Here is a 14,111-nt window from a genome sequence, read left to right as displayed (position 1 = left end):
GGTGGAAAGTGGCAACTGACACCGAGGTTGTCCTCTGACAGCCACAAACATGCCATAGCATGCACACACTTGTAGTCACACACACACATGCGAGCGCACACACATACATGTGTAAGCCCAAGGTTTAATCAGTTTAAAAGCAAACAAAAAACAAACAACAATAACAAAACGCTTCCGAGGCTGTTTGGCGTCACCTAGACTACACTTCCCAGCAGGCTATACAAGGCTCGAGAACCGGAAGTTGATCTAGTCGATTCCGGCGCAAGGTGCGGCGGGTAATCATGGCTGCTCTCAGAACTCCATTGAGGTTGTGGAAGTTCCAGTTGGGCTCTCGGCGAGCACAGCGGGTCTGCCCTCGAGCCGCAGCCCAGCGCCACCCCGATGCTCTGCTCGCGACGCGGCCCCAGCCCTTCGAGGTGGGGCAGCCATGCCGCCTACTCAGCTCCGAAGCAGGTGAGTGACCGCTGGAGCTCCGCCGCGCGCCTGAGAGACCTAGAGCTTGCTCTAGCAGGAGAAAACTGCGCCCCGGCTTCTTAGACTCATTCGTCTTCCGTCGTCCTTGCAGAGCTTTTCTGAACCCTCCTTTGTTCATTCATTCACTCAGCCAATTGTGCTTGCGATGCGCTCGTTGCAAAGCACGACATGGTTGGGACGTGGGTTCTCTCCTAGCCGAGTGGCGATTGACCGCACGGTGATCCCGGCTGCATCGGGCGCGCACCTTAGGGACTTTCAAACTAGGTAGGATACACAGGGATGGGTTCAAGGAAAATAGAGCCAGAGCGGCTGCCATCTGGCTAACCATGCTAAAAGGTGAAAATAATTTTTAACGGAGGGGACCGCACAGTAAACAGAAGTACAGAGAAGAAAGTGAACGTAGGTATTTTGGGGGAGCCAATTTTGGAGTTAGAATTGAGAGAACCTGAGCAGGTGTCGATCGTAAGCAGTTGGATGGAGACTAGTGCCAAGCTGGAGAATATTAATAGTAGAAACAGGGTTTGTTTGTTTGTTGAATTGGGATTGGTGAGTAGGTAAAATGAAAATAAAAATGGCAAAGAAGGCAGAATTGTGTTTGTTTTGTATTAAATTTGCGTTTGTTATTCCAGCTTCAGTATACAGCTAGGAAAGAACTGAAGAGCTTTAGAGTAAAAATGAAAACTAGGTTGTGCAGGCGAGATTGTCTGGAGAGGGTGTGGTGCTGAGCACCTGTTGTTACGGGACACTCCTAAGAGCTCGCGGGTGCTCATGAGAATACAACGGGATTTCTGTCTCCAGAGAATGTGCTGGCTAGTTTTATGGAATCTTAATATCAGCTAGAGCTAATCTGAAAGGAGGGAACCTTAATTGAAAAACTGCCTCAGTAAGATTCAGTTGTAAGGCATTTTCTTAGTGATTGATGGGGGAGGGCCCAGCCCATGTGGGTGGTGCCATTCCTAAGCTGGTGGACCTGGGTTCTATAGGAAAGCAGACTGAGCAAGCCAGTAAGTACCCCTCTGTGGCTCTGCATTAGGTCCTGCCCTGGAGTTTCTGTCCGGATTTCCTTCCATGATGAACAGTGTTGATGAGGCATAAGCCAAATAAACCTTTTTCTTCTCCACTTGCTTCAGGTCATGGCGTTTATCACAGCAATAGGAACCCTAAAACAGAATAAATTTCCTAGTGGGGAACACAGCCAAACAGTCACTTGAGTTTTAAACAAGAGTGTCATCCTGACTTCATTTTGGCAGGTTACTCTCAAGTAATCTCTTTGTAGGAACGGTTTGTAGTGAGTCAGAGAAGAGGCAGGAAAGCCAAGGTGAGGGATAAGAATGGCCTTGGCCGTAGTAATGGCAGTGGGAAATAGAGCTAAAAAGAGACAGTCAACTAAAATGCTGTATTCATGTTCAATTTTGTAAAAAAAGGATCATTGCAATATTACTTGACAGGATTACTGTGAGCGTTGATTTTGCCAAGTATGGTATATATTTAGCTCAGTAAGTACTGCGTAGTAATAACCACTCATACATGTTAGTAATAACCACTCCTGTCGTTTTAATTGCTTTCTTGGCTGGATGTGGTGGGTGTGGAAGAAATCAGGAATAATTTTAAGATTTTGGACAGAGTCACCCAGTGGATGGTGCTGTGATAGGGAGCAGTAGGGAAAGCAGGTATGAGACCAGAAAAAGCAGGGGGCAGGGGTTATGGTTTGGCAGTATCGAAGTAGAGATGAGATGTCCATTGGGTAGTGGATGTAGAGGATCTTGGCTAGAGCTTGGGGTTTTAGAGTCCCCAGCGGATGGATGTAATTAAAGCCATAGGAAGCTAGGAATGCACCCAGTAAGAATATGAACAGGGAGAAAAGGAAATTGATTAGGATCCTACAAGACACCAGCATCTGTAGGCCTAACAGCAAAGAGGAGCCTAGGAACAGATGGCCCCTTTTCCCGGTGGAAATAGAAGATGTAGAGAGACCAAGGATGAGGGAAACTGCATGAGCCAAAGCTGAGCTTAAGATTGGAAGTGATTGAGGCTCCAGGGCCAGTGACCCTGCTTAGTCCTTCCTCCGTTCTTAATAGCTTTGGTTAAGCTTAATAGCTTTGGTTAAGCATTGGCACCCTCATCCATAAAATTGGAGTGTTAGGATCTGTTTCATGGGCGTGCTATGTCTGGCTTCTAGGAAGCGGATCTGAGGGCTGAAGTGTAGCTGTGTGCTGTGTGCCAGGTCCTGGGTTCTTTTTGCACCGTCTCCAAAATACCCAAAAAAAAAAAAAAAAAAAAAAGTAGTGGGAGTCTGAACGGTAACAGTTCTTGTCATCTTCATTTTCCAGCATCCTCTTGGCAGAGTGTTTGCTTGTTGTGGTGGATGTTCAGGAAATTTTAAGTGCATTTTGAATAAATGAGAGAATCTCATAGCTATTAGCATCACGTAATTCTGAGGTGTATTCTGTACAAATGGTTTTTACTGTTAACTTTCCCGCTTACATGTCTTGGCTTGCCGTTGTCAGCTTCTTATTACTGAAATCTATTTTAACAGACTCTGGTAGCTCAGAAGTCAAGAAACCTACATTTATGGATGAGGAAGTCCAGAGTATCCTCACCAAGATGACAGGCCTGGACTTGAAGAAGACTTTTAAGCCTGCTGTACAGCCACTGAAGCCACCCACCTATAAGTTAATGACCCAGGCTCAGCTGGAAGAGGTATGTCCACCCCGGAGTATTGACAGAGTCCCTGTGACTCACAGAGTTCCCTGCAGATGCTCAGTGCTGGTCCTGTGTGGGTGAGGGGAAAGGGATGTGAGTAGGGAGGCAGAGAGGAGAAGGGGTGTGACCACAATTGAGCAGGTGTCCAGGCTGAACTCCTCCCTGCCCCAAACCAGCCTGCTCATCGTTCATCTTGCCTGCTCCAGCTCCCTTCCTGGGGGAACTTCTGCTATGAGTTGCCGTGGAGCTGAAGGTTTGGTGACATTAAAAGTCTGGGTCCTCTGGAATATATGAGACAGCGATGCTTCCTCCCACTCAACAGTGACGTCACTACCCAGTAGCGTGTTGGAAGAAGAGTGACACTTTGCTTTTCTCCTTGCAAAGGGCACCAGTGGAAATAATGTGGCATAACGTAGTGTAGTCCCTGGCTGAGAGTGGAGGCTTTGGAGCTCAGTTCAACACCAGTGCTGCAGCTCCTAGTGCTTACTCTTCTGTGTAATTCTTGTTTTCTGTCAAACAGAGATGCTAATAATGGCACCAGACTCCTGTAGGTGTGGGTTGTTGAGTGAAGCCAGTAGTTTGATTTTCTTTGTTTTCTTTGTTTTAAGTCTGAGTTTTCCCTCACGGGTTCACGGCTGCAGCTTCTTTTCTTTGTAGTCATCAGCATCTTTGATGAGTGCCTGTTTTTATCAGGTGATCCCTTTGGACACTGTACCTTTCCTTCAGAGATGTTTTGTTTCCTTAGGCTACTAGACTGGCAGTTGAAGCAGCTAAAGTACGGTTAAAGATGCCACCAGTTCTGGAAGAACGAACGCCAATAAATGACGTCTTAGCTGAGGATAAGATTTTGGAAGGAACAGAAACAAACAAATACGTGTTTACTGATATATCATATAACATACCACATCGGGTGAGTATATGCTAGATTGCAGAATAATCTTTGAAATGCCATGTGGAGATGGGTCTGAGGCTCAGATGATGTGACATCCCTCTCTCTGAAATTCAAAAACAGAGGGCCTCTGAAGAGGCAGGAAATGCTGGCAATTCCACATCATGGTGTTATCATTTCTTTACATACTGCAGACTTAGTGCATTTCAGACTGATACCAGAGCCCTGTGCTGGCTAGTTTGTCAACTGGACCCAAGCTAGAGTCATTTGGGAAGAGGGAGTCTAAACTGAGAAAATGTCCCATCAGATTGACCTGTGGGCAAATCCATGGTGCCTTTTGTTGGAGGAGGGGCCGCTTGTTTGTTCCTGGCCACTTAGCCCCGAAATTATCACACAAAAACTTTATTAATTAAATCACTACTTGGCCCATTAGCTCTAGCTTCTTATTGGCTAGCTCTTACATATTAATTTAACCCATTTCTGTTAATCTGCATATCACCACAAGGTTGTGCCACATCGGGTAAAATTTCCAGCGTCTTTCTCCGGTGGCTCCATGGCTTCTCCCTGACTCTGCCTTCTTCCTCCCAGCATTTTGTTTAGTTTTCCTGCCTAGTTCTGTTCTTCCTCGCCATAAGCTCAAAGCAGTTCTTTATTTATTAACCAATAAAAGCAACACATAGGCAGAAGGACCTCCCACACTAGCCTTTTCTTGATTGATGTAGGGGACATAGCTCATTGTGGGTGGTGGCACCCCTGGGCCAGTGGCCCTAGGTGCTATAAGCAAGCAGGCTGAGCAAGCCATGAGGAGCAATACCATAAGACGTGCTCCGTGCTGGCCTCAGTTTCAGGTCCTCTTCCAGGTTCTTCCCTTACTGCCTTCAGTGATGTTTGTGACCTTAAGGTTGTAAGATGGAATCAAGCCTTTCTTTCCCAGGTTGTTCTGGTCACAGTGTTTTATCACAGCAATAGAAACCTGAGGCACGTGTGCTAAGACACAGCAAGGCGAGTGTGGCCAGGCAGACAGCAGTGGCCGAAACCGTAAGACGTTCTTTTTCCCTAGGCTGTACTGATTTCCTGCTGAAACCTAAGGAGAGGATTGTTTGGTGTTTTCTCGTGTGTATGTGTGGAGGGGAGAGGTCATGGCACCCTTCTTTTTTCTTTAATTTTAAGAATATTCCTTAACAGCATCATACATGTGTATAATGCGTTTTTGGTCATTTTCAGTCTTTAGACTCCTCTCTTATGCTCATTCCTGTTTAAATCCTTCTTCACCTCAAGGAGTCGCTTTACTTTTCTCTGGCTTGTGTTTGTGATCTGCTGACATCATCGGGGCTGCTTGCATGAGCTTGAGTGAGAGGGTCTCCGTGTCCAGCACTGAAGAAAGTGGCATCTCCTTCTCCCCAGGCCACTGTAACTGCAATAGACACTGTGCCAACTAGTTCTCATGTCAGTGTGGCACACTAGAGTCATGAGAGGAGGGAGCTTCAGCTGAGAAAATGGTTTCATATGAGCTGCCTGTAGGCAAGCCTGTAGAGCATTTTCTCTAATAAGTAATTAATCGGGGAGGTCCAGCCCAGTGTGGGTGGTTCCATCCCTGGGCTGGTAGTCTTATTCTATAAGAAAGCAGGCTGAGCAAGCCAGTAAGCAGCACCCCTCCATGACTCTGCATCAGCTCCTGCCTCCAGGTTCCCACCCTTTGGAATTCTTGCCTTGGCTTCCCATGATAATGAACTGTGAGGAGAAAGTGGGAGCCACATAAACCCCTTTCTTCTCAACTTGCTTTTGGTCATGGTGTTTACCACAGCATTCGAAATCCTAACTAAGACAGAAATTGGTATCAGGATTGTGGGGTATTGCTATGACAGACCTGACAATGTTTTGGGGAGGATCAGAGAAGGTCTTTGGAACTTTGGGTTAGCCAGTTAGTGTTGAGAGTTCAGTGGGCTGTTCTGTGGGAGCTTGGAAGATAAGAATGTTGATAGCTATGCAGACTGCTGTGGCCTGGCTTGAGGTTTGAGTGTCATGTAAAGACTCTATGGAGGCCATTGCATATTTTGAGTTAAGACTCTGTGGTTCTGGTCAGCTGGGGCTGAAGATCAGTCATGATTAACAAGAGAACAGCACCACTTTGCTTTACTGGGGCAATTCATGCTGCTCAGCTAGAGCTGAGAAAGCAGTGGTTAGGGAGCGAGCAGCATCCCTGAGGTGAACTCTTCAGGGAAGTGTTTTCTTCAGCACAAAGTGCAGTTCAAATATAGCAAGGGACCCAGCATTTTGGAGATGCCAGTATCATGGGATGACAGCCAAGAACAGCAGTGACTGGAGTGGAGCTGTCCTGCTCTTAAGAGACCATCTATGTGGGGTACAGAGAGTAGAACCAGAGAAGTGATCCAGGTCCTTCAGGGGAGCCCAGATCATTGAGTGGATCCCAGGCATTGGACACTGAGTTATTTACGCAGTGGAGTTTGGTTTTTCTATGTTCAGATTGTGATTGTGCCCTGGTTCTTTCCTCTCGAAGTAAAAAAACATTTATTTTTTTACAGGAGTCCACAGTTAAGGGGCGAATTTTTAAAAGAGATTTTGAAGTTTCACTTTGGATTTTTAGAGACTGATCTTTTATTTTATATTTTATGCTTGCATGGATGTCTGTGCACTACATGTGTGCAGTGTATTACAGGGCCCATTAGAACTGGAGTTATTGACAGTTGTGAGCTGCTGTGTGATGCTTGGAATCAAACCCAGGTCCTCTGGAAGAGTAGCTAAGACTCTTAACCACAGAGCCACCTCTCCAGCTCGAGACTGAACTTTTAAAGTGTTGGCATTTATAAAGACTCTGTGTTGTCGAGGGGTTTCTTTCCTGCCTAGTCCTTGTCCTGCCCGGTTCCCGCAATTGTTAAGTCCCAAAGAAATCCCAGAGGTCTACATTAACTATAAACTGATTGGCCCCTTAGCTCAGAGATCCCCCGCCTCCCAAGTGCTGGGATTGAAGTTTTGTGCCACCACTGCCTTAGCTGTTTTTCAGCAATGTAAAAATCACCAACTTCCCATTGGATTTTCCACTTTTTAGTAAAACCACAGGAAGTTTTGCCAATACTTTTCAGATATCATTGCTTCCATTTCGTTCCCAATTGCCAATTTAAAAGAGAGATCTATTGTCTAAATACAGCAGCTTTTTATAGAGCAGCCCTCCAGGATGAGGGTGATTTGTAGTTGGGCCCACAGAATACATTCTAGTGCTGCCAAACGCTGAGGTTAGGAAGTGATCCCACATTTCTTATTCTGGTCATACGTGTTTATGGTTAGAAGGCAGGGTTTAGCTTTGTCTTTATCTGTGGGCCAACTTCTGGTCACATTGCATCCACAGTCAGGAAGCAGAGGGATGAGTGCTGTGCAGTCCAGGACCCAGCTGCCCACGTTAGGATGGGGCTTCCTATCTCAATCTACATAATGCCTCACAGGCACCCCTACAGCTTGTCTCCAAGGTGATTTTAATTCCTGCCAAGTTGGTAGTATTAGCTGTCACAAGACCTGAGCGGAAGTCTTCATAAATCATACTTGACTACTTTCTTTTTCAGGAACGTTTTATTGTTGTTCGAGAACCAAGTGGCACACTACGCAAAGCTTCTTGGGAAGAACGGGACCGGGTGATACAAATTTATTTCCCGAAAGAAGGTCGTAGAGTTTTGCCACCAATAATTTTCAAAGATGAAAACCTTAAGGTATGGTGAATTCCATTTCCATGATGGTCATTTGTTTGTTGAAGCAGTGGGCCCTGGGGCTGCTGGCATTTCATTATGGTGAACACGGGTACTAATGTAATAGTAACTTGATGGGGGCTCTCGTACAGTTAATTTAGTTGGGATTTGAATCCAAGTGTGGCATTTACAAAGCTTGTGCTGTTTCTGTATGCTTTTTAAAATGTATTTATTTTGGTTTTTTTGAGTCACGGTCTATATAGCTTTGACTGTTCTGGAACTCACTGTATGAACCAGGCTGGCCTCAAATTCACAAAGATCCTTCTGCCTCTACCTCCCAAATACTGGGATTAAAACCTTGTGCCACCATATCCAGCTCCCTATATGCTTTTGATAGGCATATAGGTGGCCTCTATATTGGATAGGCCTGACAAGGTGTCGGGACAGATGGTAAACTTTTATGTTCTCCTCTGATTGTCATTTTGCTTTGTGGTTTTAGACCATGTACAGCCAAGACCGCCATGCTGATGTCCTCAATCTCTGTGTTGCCCAGTTTGAGCCAGATTCCACTGAGTATATCAAGGTAAGTGTATTTAATAGTTTCCAAAGTGGGATTTAAATATGGTTATGTGAAGTAACACTTGATTTCGGCTACTGGCTTTGATGAAGATTATAGGAAAGGGAATTACCTGGAAACTTACTGATTGAGGTACATGTTTTATGCTTTCAGTCACCTTTAAGAATAAAGAAGTCGGGCTTAGAGAGTGAAATAGCTTGCTCTGAGTTGCACTGCTGTTATGGTTGGTTTAGGACTCAGATGATGACAAAGCCTTTTTTCTATTCATCTTATAGGAACAGTTACCCACTAAAATTTGTCAAAGTGCAGTGTATACGGTACTGTGTGTAAAGTACAGCTTAGTGAGGATGTGTTCATTAGAACTTGGTTTTGTGGGCAGCAGAGCTGACGCCAGGAACTAGGCCTGCACTCCATCAGTGATGTGCTGGGACGAGACAGTATGCAGATTACTGCCGCTTCCAGTCTGAAATGTTAGATGTTAAGAGTGCTCTCAGGAAAGGCTTCATAGGGGTCTTGAAAAGGGCTCTAGAACGGCAAGGAGCGGTGTGAGTGAGGGGTGTGTGGTGAATAGAGCTGTTTCAGAGAAGACAGACTAAGCAGTAGGTAGAAAATAACCAAGTAAGCTTGAGATATGGCCAAACATCTAGTTTGTATGTACGCATAGCACATTTGCAGGGGGGTGGTTCAAAGTAGATGGGCTGTATCACATGTGACCCCAGCACTAGGTGAGGAACATGGTCTTCATCAAGAAGTTCTAACCCTTTCGAACAGGACTGTGTAAAGTGCTGTGTGAGCTTCAGATTCCCAGCACCCACGTAAAATCCAGGCAGTCTGTAACTCCTGTTGGAGTGGGCAGAGACTGGGAAACCCTGGGGACCTTGTTGGCCTGTATACTTACAAGAACACACACATACACACACACACCCGTGTTGGACAGAAATGTCCTCAGGAAGATTTGTCTGGAAGGAAAACTGGATGGCATGGGTGAGCTGGTAGGTAGAAGGGTTGTGATAAGGGGAAAGAGCAGTTAAAAAATCCTGCTTTCTTCCCAGAGATCAAGAGATTTTGGTCATTATTAGTGGTCATAATATATCATATTGGTGCTTACTTAAGATTGGCTGCTCAAGAGTAGCTGACAAAGCATTTGAGTGTTTGCTGTTATTTGCTCTAGGTTGCTACATTCTGTAGTAGGGAAGACACAGATTTGCTGTCATGTAGACAAATCTCTTCCTGTATTCAGACAGGAGGACAACCTTGGGTTCTTTGTGTTCTGTTTTGAGATGGGGTCTCTCATGGACCTGGAACTTGGCTTGGTTGGCTAGACTAGCTGGCCATTGAGCTTCCAGGGACCCATCTTGCCCTCACTGGGAATACAACTGTGCCTACCACGTAGAGTTTTTATGAGGTCTCTGGGGATCATACTCAGGTCCTGCACTGTGGACAAGCACTTGACTGAGTTGAGGCTGGAAAGGCAGTGTGCAGCCTGCAGGTAGACCTGGTTGCACTGACTTGTGCCAGGATTCCTGCTAGTTGGTCTGAACCATGTGACACTGCCTTTTCTGTGGATAGGTTCATCACCAGACCTATGAAGATATAGACAGACATGGAAAATATGAGCTTCTGCGTTCCACAAGACACTTTGGTGGCATGGCTTGGTATTTTGTAAATAAAAAAAAGATTGATGGTTTGCTCATTGATCAGATCCAGAGAGACTTGTAAGTATGATCTGAATAATTAAAACAATTGTTTATTGTCCAACAGTAAATCAGTGTTTTCCAGTGGCAGTGTTGTCCAGTGATAAATGGAAGTTTGCACTTATCTCCGTTTAGATGCGCTTTTCTAGGTGTTGCTTTTGTTATATAATCATCTAGATTGTTAGAGAAAATATGTGACTTTGGATCTTAATATAGACTGAGTTTTTACCCTTCCTTGCCAGTGTTCCTGGGTATTGGTGGGTTTTTCAGGCACTCAAAGACATTACATGGGAATTGTAAAGAAGTAGATGCAAGATCTCTTGGGTGCTTATATTCTGGCAGAACTACCCTACCCATAGGGCTTCTAGGAGAGCATGTTTAACTTATAAAAATAACATTTTTTTTTAAATAGCCCATGCTGTTGAGAGGCCTCTAAGGTTTCAGAAAGGTTATTTTCAAGTAGTGTGAAGGAAATGTTGTATTTTTAGCATCAAGTTGACATGCTTCCACGTTTCTAGCTGAGAATAACACAAACGTAGTTCATCATACTGTGCTGTGTAGGTAGTGCACATATTGACACATTGAGGTCGCCCTGGGGGGTGTTCATGGGTGCAGAAGTGCGAGGCTTTCTGAGTTTGAGGGCAGACTGGTCTACTTAGTCAGACCCTCTCTAAAAACAAAAACAAGTCGATGGTACCTTAGGTTGACCAAGTTTCTTGATATTTTTTAAAAGATTATTATTTTGTAAAAAATATTTCAAATAGTATACAGTTAATCGACTATATTATATATATATACATACTATATATGTAGTATAGTGTAAAAATAACTACACTGGTAAACTTAAAAGGTTATATGACTTGTTTATTGCTGTGGTTAGGAACTAATCTTTGTATTTTGGAGGTCTATTTGAAATAAATATGAAATTTATATGCTATTTGAAATAAAACTGGAAAGAAAATAGCTTTGCACATGAAGTGAAAACAATCTAAAACCACAGGGAAAGAAGCCAGCATGGCTACTGTGAGAAAACTTTCCACAAAACCCTAAGATTGAATAAGGAGGTGTCGGTAGTCAATCCCTCCTCAGACTGTAGAAGTATCTTACTTGAACTTGAACATCACACACAAAGGTTACACTTGTGTTGCCTAAGATGCAGCATTGCTTCTCATCAGGACAACTTTTCTAATTATTTCCTGGCTAGCTCGCTTCATCAGCACATACAGTGTGATTCAATTCAGAAGGCAGCAGTACTCCCTCATTCCCCACCAGCTGGCTTAGTTGGGGATGATCAGTACTTTCTGGTTTACATGGCCTATGAACTGTCTCAAGCTTCTCAAATGCAGACATCCTGAACTTAGTATAATGACAGCGTAGTTTAGATGTTGAAGCTAAGGTATGTAGTAGTATGTGGTATTCTCCTCTTACTCCTTATCGTGTAAGAGTTACAGCTGCAGTTTTCCAGGCCTGCGGGCGGGCAGCTTTCTACCTAAAGATTCTGGACAGTGAACTGACTGCAGAGCCCAGGCTGGACAGTAGAGGGTGCACTCTTCACTGGACAGAGACCAAGCCACCAATCCAGAACCTAGAATTCTGAACCCTCTTTTAAGTTATTCTTGAAAGTTTAGTACATGTAGAGAGTTCGGAAAGCTGCATTTAAATTATTGAGACAGGCACAGGCAGGCATTAACTTGAGCATTGACTTGACATGCATTAATTTTGACATGTGGAAAGAACCCGTAGAGCCAGCATGCCCAAGTTGTAAATGTTTTCTACTTATTGGGGAGAGACATTTTGTTGCTACTTTTATTGAACTGATTATAGTAAGCTTAATAAATAGTTAATGGCCATTTCAACTTTTTTGCCTCAGAAAAGCTTGTTCAGTATGAGCAGAGCTGTTTCCTTTCTTGAGAGACAGCCTTTTCAGTGACTGGGAGGAGCCCAGAGCATCTCTAGGCGATGTGGTTTCAGGCATTCTGTACTCCTACTGTGTCTCTCAGCTCAGGTATTTAGATAGTGGGACTGGTCAAAGAGGACAGCTTTGGCATAGCAGTGAATTATGATGGCCTCAGCCCTACCTCCCCACCTGGAAGCCAGGGGCTACATGCACACAACAGTGTCAAAATGTGAACACTTGGGGATATTTTTATGTCCTCCCAACCTTCAGCTTTGGGGTGCATGTGGACAGAAAGTGTGCACTATGGGAAGATTGTGACTGTTAGTTTTGTGGACAGCTAAGAGAATCTTCATGTTGATACATTGTCTAGAAATAACCTCAAACGTATAAAGCAGAATTTGTAGCCTGAGTAGGATCAACCTGTTTCATGTTGCCTAAGTGGGCCGGCCTGGAAATCCTCTACCACTAGGAATGAATGCTGTTTCTGTGGGAAGGGATGTTCCGTCTCCCAAATTTTCATAGAGTGGGCACTTCCTGTATTGCCTCTTGCCTTACCTGCCTCCTAGGTCAGAGGATAGCTTTGTGGACTTGGTTTTGTGCAACAAGTACCTTACTCGCTGAGCCATCCCTCTGGCTCCTTCAAATACTTTTGGAATTACAGAACTACCCTTTCCTTTACCAGAGTGAAGTCTGAAATGTAATTTAGTTTGGAGTTGGCAAACACTGCAAAAACCCTTTGGTAATATTAAGTTCTTTCATTCTCAGGATTGATGATGCCACCAGCCTGGTCCAGCTGTATCACATGCTCCATCCAGATGGCCAGTCAGCTCAAGGGGCCAAAGAGCAGGCTGCTAAGGGAGTGGATTTAATTAAGGTAGAGTCCTTTTTGTCAGTTTTGTGGTGATGATCAAGTCAGGAAAGATCCAGAAATGGGTCATATTTAATAATACACAGTTGTGACTGACTATGGAACATTTTGGGTCTTGAAAACATTAATGTGACTATAAGCCCTGTATTTCTTCTACCTGGATGGGGGGCATTTGGGGAATCGTGCAACACTCTAGATGGTGTGGTAGGCATGCTGGCAGCTATAGTTGAGAGGTTCAGATAGTGGGAACAGCATGTTCTTTGGAGCATTGGAGTCCATGCTGCACTGAAGGTAGTCAAGTCCCCGCAGGTACCAAGCAGCCTCCCCTTAGTGTAGGCATAGGCACATTCTCATCACGGCTGGAAAAGGGCAGGTGCCAGGAAGCCTAGGTTGTATGATCATTTTCCAATTGCACACCTCTCAAACCATGGACTCCCCAGATTTATCCTCATTGCTACGTTGAAAGGGTATATTCATTTGGGAAGGGAGGGTCACCTAAGATTTGCCATTTCGGTTTTGCATATTACAAAAGCAGATAGGCTTCCTAAGGACAGAGGTGACATGGGATGCCTATAAGAAGAGCATAAAAACTGGTACTCACCCTGACTTTCTGTGCTAAGCCAGGGAAAGCAGTGTTTTTGAGGGGGTAAGGGGTTTTCAACACAGGGTTTCTCTGTAGGTTTGGGGCCTGTCCTGGAACTAGCTCTTGTAGCCCAAGCCTCCTTGAACTCACAGAGATTCACCTGCCTCTGCCTCCTGAGTGCTGGGATTAAAGGTGTGTACCACTACTGCCCAGCAGAAAGCAGTATTCTTTTGGAGAAAACTTTAAAAAAAAAAAAAAGCTAGCTTTTCATTACAAAAATGTTCTTTGTCATCTTTGCTCTCTAGGTTTCTATTGAATGTAATGGTTTTCATTTTGATCTAGCAGAAGGTGCAATGTCAGGGTCTTAATCTTAATAAAGATGAAAGCTGTTCTGGGGTTTAGAATTAGTATTGCTGCAGTTATTGGATACAGTACTTCTGTCTACATAAACTTATTGTTTCTGTTCAGGGAGATAATTCCCTTATTGGGAATGGTGTTCCCACTGCAGAAATGTTAATGATGTCTTAAAACTGATATGCACTTGGTATCCTGTTGCTCTAGAACTTTTTTTTTTTAATTTCAATAGGTCTTCGCACAAACAGAAGCAGAGAGAGGAGCATATATAGAATTAGCACTCCAAACTTACCAAGAAATAGTCATCGGCCATTCCGCAGCGTCCTGAGAACAATTAAAAATACTGTAATTTGTTTCTGCCTTTTAAAGTCTGAAAA

The 14,111-nt window shown here is 44.3% G+C and overlaps 1 protein-coding gene across 1 annotated transcript; it reads left to right on the top strand.

Annotated features, from left to right (window-relative positions):
• The first annotated feature begins 265 nt into the window (after nt 1–265).
• Mrps22 (mitochondrial ribosomal protein S22) lies at nt 266–14,087 on the top strand. Its single transcript, XM_038321756.2, has 8 exons — nt 266–453; nt 3,011–3,174; nt 3,923–4,087; nt 7,642–7,785; nt 8,261–8,344; nt 9,908–10,053; nt 12,695–12,803; nt 13,967–14,087. Exons 1-8 carry the CDS (start codon nt 282–284, stop codon nt 14,060–14,062), a joined length of 1,080 nt encoding a protein of 359 aa, XP_038177684.1. The 5' UTR covers nt 266–281; the 3' UTR covers nt 14,063–14,087.
• Nucleotides 14,088–14,111: the final 24 nt, after the last annotated feature.

This window comes from Arvicola amphibius, chromosome 3 (genome assembly GCF_903992535.2).
Source record: "Arvicola amphibius chromosome 3, mArvAmp1.2, whole genome shotgun sequence".
Classification (NCBI taxonomy): domain Eukaryota; kingdom Metazoa; phylum Chordata; class Mammalia; order Rodentia; family Cricetidae; genus Arvicola; species Arvicola amphibius.
The sequence above is the reverse complement of the archived record's forward strand: the minus strand, read 5'-3'. Positions and strand labels throughout refer to the sequence as shown.